The 12571-nt window shown below is 50.5% G+C and overlaps 1 protein-coding gene across 1 annotated transcript in view; it reads right to left on the reverse strand.

The window, feature by feature from the left end:
• Positions 1–11918, reverse strand: part of LOC142476417 (arf-GAP with GTPase, ANK repeat and PH domain-containing protein 1-like) — a gene marked incomplete at its 5' end in the record, with an annotated part of 44416 nt that extends 32498 nt beyond the window's left edge. The window contains 2 exons of the mRNA XM_075581795.1: positions 10525–10680; positions 11772–11918. Of these exons, the coding sequence (XP_075437910.1) occupies positions 10525–10680; positions 11772–11918 (303 nt within the window). The remainder of the gene's footprint in view (positions 1–10524; positions 10681–11771) is intronic.
• Between the last annotated feature and the right edge of the window lie 653 nt (positions 11919–12571).

The raw sequence follows: 12571 nt of genomic DNA on the forward strand, positions 1-12571 counted from the left end.
GAGAGAGAGAGGGAGAGTGAGAACGCACACTCAGAGGTCACACACTCAGAGAGAGGTCACACACTCAGAGAGGTCACAGAGAGAGAGTGAGAGGTCACAGAGAGAGAGCGAGATGTCACAGAGAGAGCGAGATGTCACAGAGAGAGAGCGCGAGATGTCACAGAGAGAGAGAGCGAGATGTCACAGAGAGAGAGAGCGAGATGTCACAGAGAGAGAGCGAGATGTCACAGAGAGAGAGCGCGAGATGTCACAGAGAGAGAGAGAGCGAGATGTCACAGAGAGAGAGAGAGCGAGATGTCACAGAGAGAGAGCGAGATGTCACAGAGAGAGAGCGAGATGTCACAGAGAGAGAGCGAGATGTCACAGAGAGCGAGATGTCACAGAGAGAGCGAGATGTCACAGAGAGAGCGAGATGTCACAGGGAGAGAGCGAGATGTCAGAGAGTGATGTCACAGAGAGAGAGAGGTCACAGAGAGAGAGAGAGCACACACACACATACACACACACAGAGATTGTCACAGAGAGAGAGAGCGAGAGGTCACAGAGAGAGAGAGAGAGCACAAAGAGAGATAGAGGTCACAGAGATAGAGAGTCAAAGAGAGAGTGTCACAGAGAGAGAGGGTGTCACTGAGATAGAGAGTGTCACAGAGAGAGAGTGTCACAGGGAGAGTGTCACAGGGAGAGTGAGTGTCACGGAGAGAGAAAGAAAGAGAGAGTGTCACGGAGAGAGAGAGTGTCACGGAGAGAGAGAGAGTGTCACGGAGAGAGAGTGTCACGGAGAGAGAGAAAGTGTCACGGAGAGAGAGAAAGTGTCACGGAGAGAGAGAGTGTCACGGGTAGATGGTCATGGAGAGAGAGGGAGAGAGTGTCAAAGAGAGAGAGAGCGTCACATAGGGAGAGCGTCACAGAGAGAGAGAGAGCGTCACAGAGAGAGAGAGCGTCACAGAGAGAGAGAGCGTCACAGAGAGAGAGAGCGTCACAGAGAGAGAGAGAGAGAGCGTCACAGAGAGAGAGAGAGAGAGCATCACGGAGAGAGAGTGTGTCACAGAGAGAGTGTGTCACGGAGAGAGAGAGAGTGTCACGGAGAGAGAGAGTCACGGAGAGAGAGAGAGTGTCACGGAGAGAGAGAGAGTGTCACGGAGAGAGAGAGAGTGTCACGGAGAGAGAGTGTGTCACGGAGAGAGAGAGTGTGTCACGGAGAGAGAGAGTGTGTCACGGAGAGAGAGAGTGTGTCACGGAGAGAGAGAGTGTGTCACGGAGAGAGTGAGAGTGTCATGGAGAGAGCATCACAAAGATAGAGAGAGCGTCACAGAGAGAGAGAGCATCACAGAGAGAGAGCATCACAGAGAGAGAGAGCGCGTCACAGAGAGAGAGAGAGCGCGTCACAGAGAGAGAGAGCGTCACAGAGAGAGAGCGTCACAGAGAGAGAGCGTCAGAGAGAGAGAGCGTCAGAGAGAGAGAGCGTCACAGAGAGAGAGCGTCACAGAGAGAGAGCGTCACAGAGAGAGAGCGTCACAGAGAGAGAGCGTCAGAGAGAGAGAGCGTCACAGTGAGAGAGCGTCAGAGAGAGCGTCACAGTGAGAGAGAGAGAGCATCACAGTGAGAGAGAGAGCGTCACAGGGAGAGAGAGAGCGTCACAGAGAGAGTGAGCGTCACAGAGAGAAAAAGAGTGTGTCACGGAGAGAGAGAGTGTCACGGAGAGAGAGAGTGTCACGGAGAGAGAGAGCGAGATGTCACAGAGAGAGAGCGAGATGTCACAGAGAGAGAGCGCGAGATGTCACAGAGAGAGAGAGCGAGATGTCACAGAGAGAGAGCGAGATGTCACAGAGAGCGAGATGTCACAGAGAGAGCGAGATGTCACAGAGAGAGCGAGATGTCACAGAGAGCGAGATGTCACAGAGAGAGCGAGATGTCACAGGGAGAGAGCGAGATGTCAGAGAGTGATGTCACAGAGAGAGAGAGGTCACAGAGAGAGAGAGAGCACACACACACATACACACACAGAGATTGTCACAGAGAGAGAGAGCGAGAGGTCACAGAGAGAGAGAGAGAGAGCACAAAGAGAGATAGAGGTCACAGAGATAGAGTCAAAGAGAGAGTGTCACAGAGAGAGAGAGGGTGTCACTGAGATAGAGAGTGTCACAGAGAGAGAGTGTCACAGGGAGAGTGTCACAGGGAGAGTGAGTGTCACGGAGAGAGAAAGAAAGAGAGAGTGTCACGGAGAGAGAGAGTGTCACGGAGAGAGAGAGAGTGTCACGGAGAGAGAGTGTCACGGAGAGAGAGAAAGTGTCACGGAGAGAGAGAGTGTCACGGGTAGATGGTCATGGAGAGAGAGGGAGAGAGTGTCAAAGAGAGAGAGAGCGTCACAGAGAGAGAGAGAGCGTCACAGAGAGAGAGAGCGTCACAGAGAGAGAGCGTCACAGAGAGAGAGAGAGAGAGCGTCACAGAGAGAGAGAGAGAGAGAGAGCATCACGGAGAGAGAGTGTGTCACGGAGAGAGTGTGTCACGGAGAGAGAGAGAGTGTCACGGAGAGAGAGAGTGTCACGGAGAGAGAGAGTCACGGAGAGAGAGAGAGTGTCACGGAGAGAGAGAGAGTGTCACGGAGAGAGAGAGAGTGTCACGGAGAGAGAGAGTGTGTCACGGAGAGAGAGTGTGTCACGGAGAGAGTGTGTGTCACGGAGAGAGAGAGTGTGTCACAAAGAGAGTGAGAGTGTCATGGAGAGAGCATCACAAAGATAGAGAGAGCGTCACAGAGAGAGAGAGAGCATCACAGAGAGAGAGAGCGCGTCACAGAGAGAGAGAGCGCGTCACAGAGAGAGAGCGTCAGAGAGAGAGAGCGTCAGAGAGAGAGAGAGCGTCACAGAGAGAGAGCGTCACAGAGAGAGAGCGTCAGAGAGAGAGAGCGTCACAGTGAGAGAGCGTCAGAGAGAGCGTCACAGTGAGAGAGAGAGAGCATCACAGTGAGAGAGAGAGCGTCACAGGGAGAGAGAGAGCGTCACAGAGAGAGTGAGTGTCACAGAGAGAAAAAGAGTGTGTCACGGAGAGAGAGAGTGTCACGGAGAGAGAGGGAGAGAGTGTCACGGAGAGAGAGGGAGAAAGTGTCACGGAGAGAGAGGGAGAGTGTGTCACGGAGAGAGAGGGAGAGAGAAAGGTCACGGAGAGAGAGAGGTCACAGAGAGAGTGAGGATCACGTAGAGAGAGAGAGAGTATCACGTAGAGAGAGAGAGAGTATCACGTAGAGAGAGAGAGTATCACGTAGAGAGAGAGAGAGTATCACGTAGAGAGAGTATCACGTAGAGAGAGAGAGGGAGAGTATCACGTAGAGAGAGAGAGAGAGAGAGTATCACGTAGAGAGAGAGAGTATCACTTAGAGAGAGAGAGTATCACGTAGAAAGAGAGAGTATCATGTAGAGAGAGAGAGAGAATCACGTAGAGAGAGAGAGAGAGAGTATCATGTAGAGAGAGAGTATCACGTAGAGAGAGAGAGAGTATCACGTAGAGAGAGAGGGAGAGTATCACGTAGAGAGAGAGAGAGAGAGAGAGAGAGAGTATCACGTAGAAAGAGAGAGTATCATGTAGAGAGAGAGAGAGAATCACGTAGAGAGAGACAGAGAGAGAGAGTATCATGTAGAGAGAGAGTATCACGTAGAGAGAGAGAGAGTATCACGTAGAGAGAGAGGGAGAGTATCATGTAGAGAGAGAGTATCACGTAGAGAGAGAGAGTATCACGTAGAGAGAGAGAGAGAGAGTATCACGTAGAGAGAGTATCACGTAGAGAGAGTATCACGTAGAGAGAGAGAGTACCACGTAGAGAGAGAGTATCACGTAGAGAGAGAGAGAGAGTATCACGTAGAGAGGGAGAGAGAGTATCACGTAGAGAGAGAGAAAGAGTATCATGTAGAGAGAGAGAGAGAGAGTATCACGTAGAGAGAGTATCACGTAGAGAGAGAGTATCACGTAGAGAGAGAGAGTACCACGTAGAGAGAGAGTATCACGTAGAGAGAGAGAGAGAGAGTATCACGTAGAGAGGGAGAGAGAGTATCACGTAGAGAGAGAGAAAGAGTATCATGTAGAGAGAGAGAGTATCACGTAGAGAGAGTATCACGTAGAGAGAGAGTATCACGTAGAGAGAGAGTATAACGTAGAGAGAGAGTATCACAGAGAGAGAGAGAATCACGTAGAGAGAGAGAGTATCACGTAGAGAGAGAGTGTATCACGTAGAGAGAGAGTATCACGTAGAGAGAGAGTATCTCGTAGAGAGAGAGAGTATCACGTAGAGAGAGAGTATCACGTGTAGAGAGAGTATCACGTGTAGAGAGAGTATCACGTGTAGAGAGAGTATCACTTGTAGAGAGAGTATCACGTGTAGAGAGAGAGTATCACGTAGAGAGAGAGAGTATCACGTGTAGAGAGAGTATCACGTGTAGAGAGAGCATCACAGAGAGAGAGAGCATCACAGAGAGAGAGAGCATCACAGAGAGAGAGAGAGAGAGAGAGAGAGCATGACAGAGAGAGAGAGCATGACAGAGAGAGAGAGCATCACACAGAGAGAGAGAGAGCATCACAGAGAGAGAGCATCACAGAGAGAGAGAGCATCACAGAGAGAGAGAGCATCACAGAGAGAGAGAGCATCACAGAGAGAGAGCATCAAAGAGAGAGAGAGAGCATCACAGAGAGAGAGTATCACAGAGAGAGAGAGAGCATCACAGAGAGAGAGCATCACAGAGAGAGAGAGAGCATCACAGAGAGAGAGCATCACAGAGAGAGAGAGCATCACAGAGAGAGCATCACAGAGAGAGAGAGAGAGAGAGAGAGAGCATCACAGAGAGAGAGAGAGAGAGAGAGAGAGAGAGCATCACAGAGAGAGAGAGAGAGCATCACAGAGAGAGAGAGAGAGAGAGAGAGCATCACAGAGAGAGAGAGAGCATCACAGAGAGAGAGAGAGAGCATCACAGAGAGAGAGAGAGCGCATCAGAGAGAGAGAGAGAGAGAGAGAGAGAGAGCATCACAGAGAGAGAGAGAGCATCACAGAGAGAGAGAGCATCACAGAGAGAGAGAGAGCATCAGAGAGAGAGAGAGAGTATCATAGAGAGAGAGAGAGAGTATCACACAGAGAGAGAGATAGAGAGTATCAGAGAGAGAGAGAGAGGTAGAGTATCACACAGTGAGAGAGAGAGAGAGAGAGAGTATCACACAGAGAGAGAGAGAGTATCACACAGAGAGAGAGAGAGTATCACACAGAGAGAGAGAGAGTATCACACAGAGAGGGAGAGAGAGAGAGAGAGAGTATCACACAGAGAGAGAGAGAGAGAGAGAGAGTATCACACAGAGAGAGAGAGAGAGAGAGTATCACACAGAGAGAGAGTATCACAGAGAGAAAGTATCACAGAGAGAGATTATCACACAGAGAGAGTATCACGTAGAGAGAGAGTATCACGTAGAGAGAAAGTATCACGTAGAGAGAGAGAGTATCACGTAGAGAGAGAGAGTATCACGTAGAGAGAGAGTATCACGTAGAGAGAGAGAGTATCACGTAGAGAGAGAGTATCACGTAGAGAGAGAGTATCACGTAGAGAGAGAGTATCACGTAGAGAGAGAGTATCACGTAGAGAGAGAGAGTATCACGTAGAGAGAGTATCACGTAGAGAGAGTATCACAGAGAGAGAGAGTATCACGTAGAGAGAGAGTATCACGTAGCGAGAGAGTATCACATAGAGAGAGTATCACAGAGAGAGAGAGAGTATCACAGAGAGAAAGTATCACGTGTAGAGAGTATCACGTAGAGAGAGAGTATCACGTAGAGAGAGAGTATCACGTAGAGAGAGAGAGAGTATCACGTAGAGAGAGAGTATCACGTAGAGAGAGTATCACAGAGAGAGAGAGAGAGTATCACGTAGAGAGAGAGAGTATCACAGAGATAGAGAGAGAGTATCAGAGAGAGAGTATCACAGAGAGTATCACGTAGAGAGAGAGAGTATCACGTAGAGAGAGAGAGTATCACGGGGAGAAGAGAGAGACAGGTCACGGGAGAGAGAGAGAGACAGGTCACGGGGAGAGAGAGAGACAGGTCACGGGGAGAGAGAGAGACAGGTCACGGGGAGAGAGAGAGACAGGTCACGGGGAGAGAGAGAGACAGGTCACGGGAGAGAGAGAGACAGGTCACGGGGAGAGAGAGAGACAGGTCACGGGGAGAGAGAGAGACAGGTCACGGGGAGAGAGACAGGTCACGGGGAGAGAGACAGGTCACGGGGAGAGAGAGAGACAGGTCACGGGGAGAGAGAGAGAGACAAGTCACGGGGAGAGAGACAGGACACGGGGAGAGAGAGAGAGAGACAGGTCACGGGGAGAGAGAGAGACAGGTCACGGGGAGAGAGAGACAGGTCACGGGAGAGAGAGAGACAGGTCACGGGGAGAGAGAGAGACAGGTCACGGGGAGAGAGAGCGACAGGTCACGGGGAGAGAGAGCGACAGGTCACGGGGAGAGAGACAGGTCACGGGGAGAGAGAGAGACAGGTCACGGGGAGAGAGAGAGACAGGTCACGGGTGAGAGAGAGAGACAGGTCACGGGGGAGAGAGAGAGACAGGTCACGGGGAGAGAGAGAGACAGGTCACGGGGAGAGAGAGAGAGACAGGTCACGGGGAGAGAGAGAGACAGGTCACGGGGAGAGAGAGAGACAGGTCACGGGGAGAGAGAGAGACAGGTCACGGGGAGAGAGAGAGAGAGAGACAAGTCACGGAGAGAGAGAGAGTGTCACGGAGAGAGAGTGTCACGGAGAGAGAGAGACAGATCACGGAGTGTGTGAGAGTGAGGGACCTAGAGTGCCACCTCGGACCAAACAGAACTCATCTCCCGGACATCTCCAATGTGTTAGAACAAATGTCTCATGTGGTTCAATGTGTGAGGATCATTGCGATACTTTGCCAAGTCTGCACCTGTAGATTTCCTTTACAGCTCATGTTGAGGTGTCATAGAGAGAGGGGAGAGAGGGGGGTGACCGTCTGATTATTAGGGAGGTACAAGGGCACGTTGGGTAAGGGGATTGCATTAGGGAAGAGATAAAGGCAGTAAAACCCACACTCTGCAAACAGGTTCCAATGCAGAAAATATGCCCCAGGTCTGCTTTAATCATTATAAAACAAAAACTGCTCCGCGTGGCACTGATACGTACCACGTTTATATGTTCTGCGTGGCACCATATATACTGATCCGTAAGGTACCGCTGTACATCTATATGCTCCGCGTGGCACCAATATATACTGTTCTGTAAGGTACCGATATACATCTATATGCTCCGCGTGGCACCAATATATACTGCTCTGTAAGGTGCCGACAAACGTCTATATGCTCTGCGTGGCACGATATATACTGCTCTGTAAGGTGCCGACAAACGTCTATATGCTCCGTGTGGTACCAATATACACCGCCCTAAGCTACCGATATACATCTATATGCTCCGCACAGTACCGATATATACTGCTCTGTAAGGTACCAATATACATCTATATTCTCCGCGTGGCACGATATATACTGCTCTGTAAAGGTACCGCTATACATCTATTATGCTCCGCACAGTACTGATATATACTGCTCTGTAAGGTACCGATATACATCTATATTCTCCGCGTGGCACGATATATACTGCTCTGTAAAGGTACCGCTATACCATCTATATGCTCCGCACAGTACTGATATATACTGCTCTGTAAAGGTACCGCTATACATCTATATGCTCCGCACAGTACTGATATATACTGCTCTGTAAGGTACCGATTGTGACGGGTAACTAGGCTCTCAAATAAAGGTTTAAGCCCGTTGGTTACCCCTAATCCATAATAAGGGTTCAAAGAAGAAGAGTCAGCTCTTGAGCCCAGTACTGTGTAATGCATAAAATGTGTTGTGCGACAATAAAGTATTTGATGTGTTTTTAACTTTCCAGGAGTGCCAGCGAGCAGAGATTGCTGGGGTGTGAGTTTCAAGGGGGGGGGGGGGGGGGGGTTGCGGAGAAAGTGCTGTCAGTATGTGCCTAGCTAGTCAGGGTCCAGAGTTGCTGGTTCCCCTAAAAATGTACCCAGGAATCAGGTCCGATTCCTGGAGATATGTAGGCACATGTCCCGGCAATATCTCCACTTGAAAACACTTTTCTCCTACTCACCACTAGGGGTTCCTGCTTCAGCACAGACAGAAAGGTAAAAAGGGCACAGGGATGTGAGGTGTCCCTGACACAGTCAAGGGGCCCCTAGGTTAATGGGGATACCCAGTAAATGCCCAGGTCACCCAGAACCGGTATAGGGGTTCTGATGTACTCTAACAATATATATATATATAAAGCATGTAATATAGTGCGCAAGTGCGCGTCAATTACAATTGGCTGTGGGAGGCTGACGTTGATACAGTCGAGACGCGCGCGCACATGGCCATGAGTGGTGGCGCGGCAGATCACAGCAAATACATGAAAATGTATATTTTCATGCTGCTGCCGCGCCCACCCTACCAAGCACAGCGCGGCTATCGCTGTGACGTCTATAGCCACGCCCCCTAGCCGCGCACTGCCACTGCTTACAAACATATAAACGCGCCCGCACCAGCGCCGACTATATAACAAGCCTTAGGTTGTGAGGCGTTCTTAGAAATCCATACTAAGTCTAAGCAATAGTGCGCGGGGAATATGGCGAGTGAAAAAGAAAGTGCAGCGTTTCATTCTATTTCCCATACCAGAAAGACTTAGCTTTTTAAAGTGTATATTTTATTAACAAAGGGTGTTAAATACATATGTGCTTTGTGCGCAGTAAAATGAGGCACAGTGATGAAGAGTATCCCTGTAACTGAGGCAATTTCTAGGTTAAGGGGGGTACCCCCAGTTAGTGCCAAGGTGTCCCCAGAACCTGTATTGGGTTTGTGGGTGCCCCAACCGAATATGAGGTACCCCAAAATGTATGCTGTAATAAAGTATGACTTATGGTGTTTTTTTTACAGTTACTATAAGCAGTGTTCGACAAACCTATACATTTGCTCGCCCCAGGCGAGTGGATTTAACCCCCGGGCGAGTAAATATTGGCCCAAGCAGCACACGTTTTGGTACTAGGTGGCGAGTAGATTTTTTTGTGTGGCGAGTAGATTTTTTGGTGATTTGTCAACCACTGACTATAAGGCTCTACGTACTCAGCCTGGGCATGTGTTTAAGGTGCAGCTAGTCTGCATAGAATCCGTACATGAAAGAGGAGACGGGACGTTGAGAGGTGTCCGGGGTGCTAGGTGGATGGGGCAGGGTGGAGTACTGGGTCCGGAGAACAGAGACCCCGGGGGGGACCCTCTTGACTGCTACTCAGTGGCGCCTGCCCAGTGGGAGGCAATGGGCTGGCTAAGGAAAAGATAGCGATCGTAGGCGCTTTTCCTATTGCCCAGAACTTATGTCCCGCCCACAGGGTGTCCTGAGCTGGCTCAACATGCCCACTGCCTCTGACATCATCAGCCAGATGAGCCCCGCTCCGATTGGCTGGTGGGACATGTTACCACACCCGGATTGGCTGCAGGGTTCTGTGAATGCAACTCAGAAGTATTATAAACCCCTGAGCCAATCAGATTTGCAGATTCTAAGCACCAGGTCCAGTGAGTTAATATCCGGACCTTTGGAGAGAGGGGAGGTCTGGCGTCCGGAACCGCAGGCTGATTTCAGATCTAGGACATTGCAGGCTAAGGCCGCGTTTATAGTGCCGGCGACGGCGACACGACCAATGACGTCACCCGTCGCCACTGGCGAAAGTTGCACTTTAGTTCTCAGCGACGTCGCTGGCGACAAGGCCAGTGACGTAACGAAGGGGGTGGGCAAAGTGCAGTAGGTGCTCTGTGATTGGTGTAGAGACAGTCACATGTGGCGACTTTTTTTTTTTGTCGTGCTGTCACGCTTACTATAAGCACATGCGACAGATTTAATGTATTTGTTGTGGCGCGACGTCGCGTCGCCGTGCACTATAAGCGCAGCCTAAGTCTCAGTCAGGGGAAAATCCTTATGTAAGATTCCTGCACCTAGGAGAGTCTAGTTAGTTCCCCAGTGCCCAAGTAAGTGTGTATTTTCTTATGTAGTTTGTGTAACATTGTGTGTTTGCCTTTTTACAATTTATTTCATTATCTTGTTTTGCTCAATGTATGATCCTGGTATAAAAATATGTAAATGCCTGGTCTCCCGTGACACCGATATACATCTATATGCTCCGCACAGTACTGATATATACCGCTCTATAAAGGTACCGATATCCATCAATATGCGCCGCACGTTACTGATATATACTGGTCTGTAAGGTACCAATATACATCTATATGCTCTGCGCGGTACTGATATATACTGCTCTGTAAAAGGTACAGATATACATCTATATGTTCCACGTGGCACAGATATATACCACTCTGTAAGGTACCGATATACATCTATATGCTCCGCACTGTACTGATATATACCGCTCTGTAAGGTAGCGATACCCTGCTGTGTACAGTACAGATAGACACCCTGCGCAGTGGGCGGGACTCACCGTGAAGAGATTGGAGCGGCGCTTGGACTGCTTGCGGACGGGGGTTGGGGTGTTGGCTGTGGGCGGTACGTCGATCCTGAGCTCCTTCTGGCTGGTGCTGGGGGTGGACGGGACGGACGAGGAGTAGTCACTGAGGCTGCCCCCTCCGTTACTGGTCTGTGGGGGCAAATTACACGGAGCGGTCACACGCAGCGGGATGGAGTGTGTGTGAATGCAGGGCGAGCCCGTGTGCGTGAGTGTCTACATCTGTGTACAGGTATCCATTGTATGTTTGTGTATGTCTGTGCAATGGTATATCTGTGTGTATGTACATGTATGTGTAACTACTGTGTGTGCACATGTTCAGTGTGTGCAGCAGTTTATGTGTATGTATGTATTTATGTATTTATGTATGTATGTGTATGTACGTGTGTGCATGTGTATGTACGTGTGTGCATGTGTATGTACGTGTGTGCATGTGTATGTACGCATGTGTATGTACGCGTGTGCATGTGTATGTACGCGTGTGTATGTACGCGTGTGTATGTACGCGTGTGTATGTACGCGTGTGTATGTACGCGTGTGTATGTACGCGTGTGTATGTACGTGTGTGCATGTGTATGTACGCGTGTGTATGTGTATGTACGCGTGTGTATGTACGCGTGTGTATGTACGTGTGTGCATGTGTATGTACGCGTGTGTATGTACGTGTGTGCATGTGTATGTACGCGTGTGTATGTACGCGTGTGTATGTACGTGTGTGCGTGTGTATGTACGCGTGTGTATGTACGCGTGTGTATGTACGCGTGTGTATACGTGTGTGTGCGCAAGCGTATCCCTTTGTTTGTAAGCACGGGTGTATCTCTGTGTACCTGTATACATGTGTGTGTACGTGTGTGTGTACGTGTGTGTGTACCTGTATACATGTGTGTGTACGTGTGTGTGTGTACGTGTGTGTGTGTACGTGTGTGTGTGTGTGTACGTGTGTGTGTACGTGTGTGTACGTGTGTGTGTACATGTGTGTGTACGTGTGTGTGTACCTGTATACGTGTGTGTGTACGTGTGTGTGTACGTGTGTGTGTACCTGTATACGTGTGTGTGTACGTGTGTGTGTACGTGTGTGTACGTGTGTGTGTACGTGTGTGTGTACGTGTGTGTGTACATGTGTGTGTACGTGTGTGTGTACGTGTGTGTGTACGTGTGTGTGTACGTGTGTGTGTACGTGTGTGTGTACGTGTGTGTACGTGTGTGTGTACGTGTGTGTGTACCTGGCTGATATGCACAGCTGACACCTGTGTGGAGCAGACCGACGTGTGGCTGGGCGAGTTTGGCAATGACTTGCACGGACCAATGGAGAGCTGCTGCTTCTTCCGCGTGGCCACAATCTTCTGCGCCACTGGAGGGAAGAGAGAGTATTATTACTAAAGTACCAACACACACACGGGCTGCCACGGCCGGTCCTGCAAGGTCTGGTTATCACACACACACGGGCTGCCACGGCCGGCCCTGCAAGGTCTGGTTAACACACACAGGCTGCCACGGCCGGCCCTGCAAGGTCTGGTTAACACACACAGGCTGCCACGTCCGGCCCTGCAAGGTCTGGTTAACACACACGGGCTGCCACGTCCGGCCCTGCAAGGTCTGGTTAACACACACACACGGGCTGCCACGGCCGGCCCTGCAAGGTCTGGTTAACACACACACACGGGCTGCCACGGCCGGCCCTGCAAGGTCTGGTTAACACACACACACGGGCTGCCACGGCCGGCCCTGCAAGGTCTGGTTAACACACACACACGGGCTGCCACGGCCGGCCCTGCAAGGTCTGGTTAACACACGGGCTGCCACGGCCGGTCCTGCAAGGTCTGGTTAACACACACACAGGCTGCCACGGCCGGCCCTGCAAGGTCTGGTTAACACACACACAGGCTGCCACGGCCGGTCCTGCAAGGTCTGGTTAACACACACACGGGCTGCCACGGCCGGCCCTGCAAGGTCTGGTTAACACACACACACGGGCTGCCACGGCCGGTACTGCAAGGTCTGGTTAACACACACACAGGCTGCC

This window comes from Ascaphus truei, unplaced genomic scaffold (genome assembly GCF_040206685.1).
Source record: "Ascaphus truei isolate aAscTru1 unplaced genomic scaffold, aAscTru1.hap1 HAP1_SCAFFOLD_1587, whole genome shotgun sequence".
Lineage (NCBI taxonomy): Eukaryota > Metazoa > Chordata > Amphibia > Anura > Ascaphidae > Ascaphus > Ascaphus truei.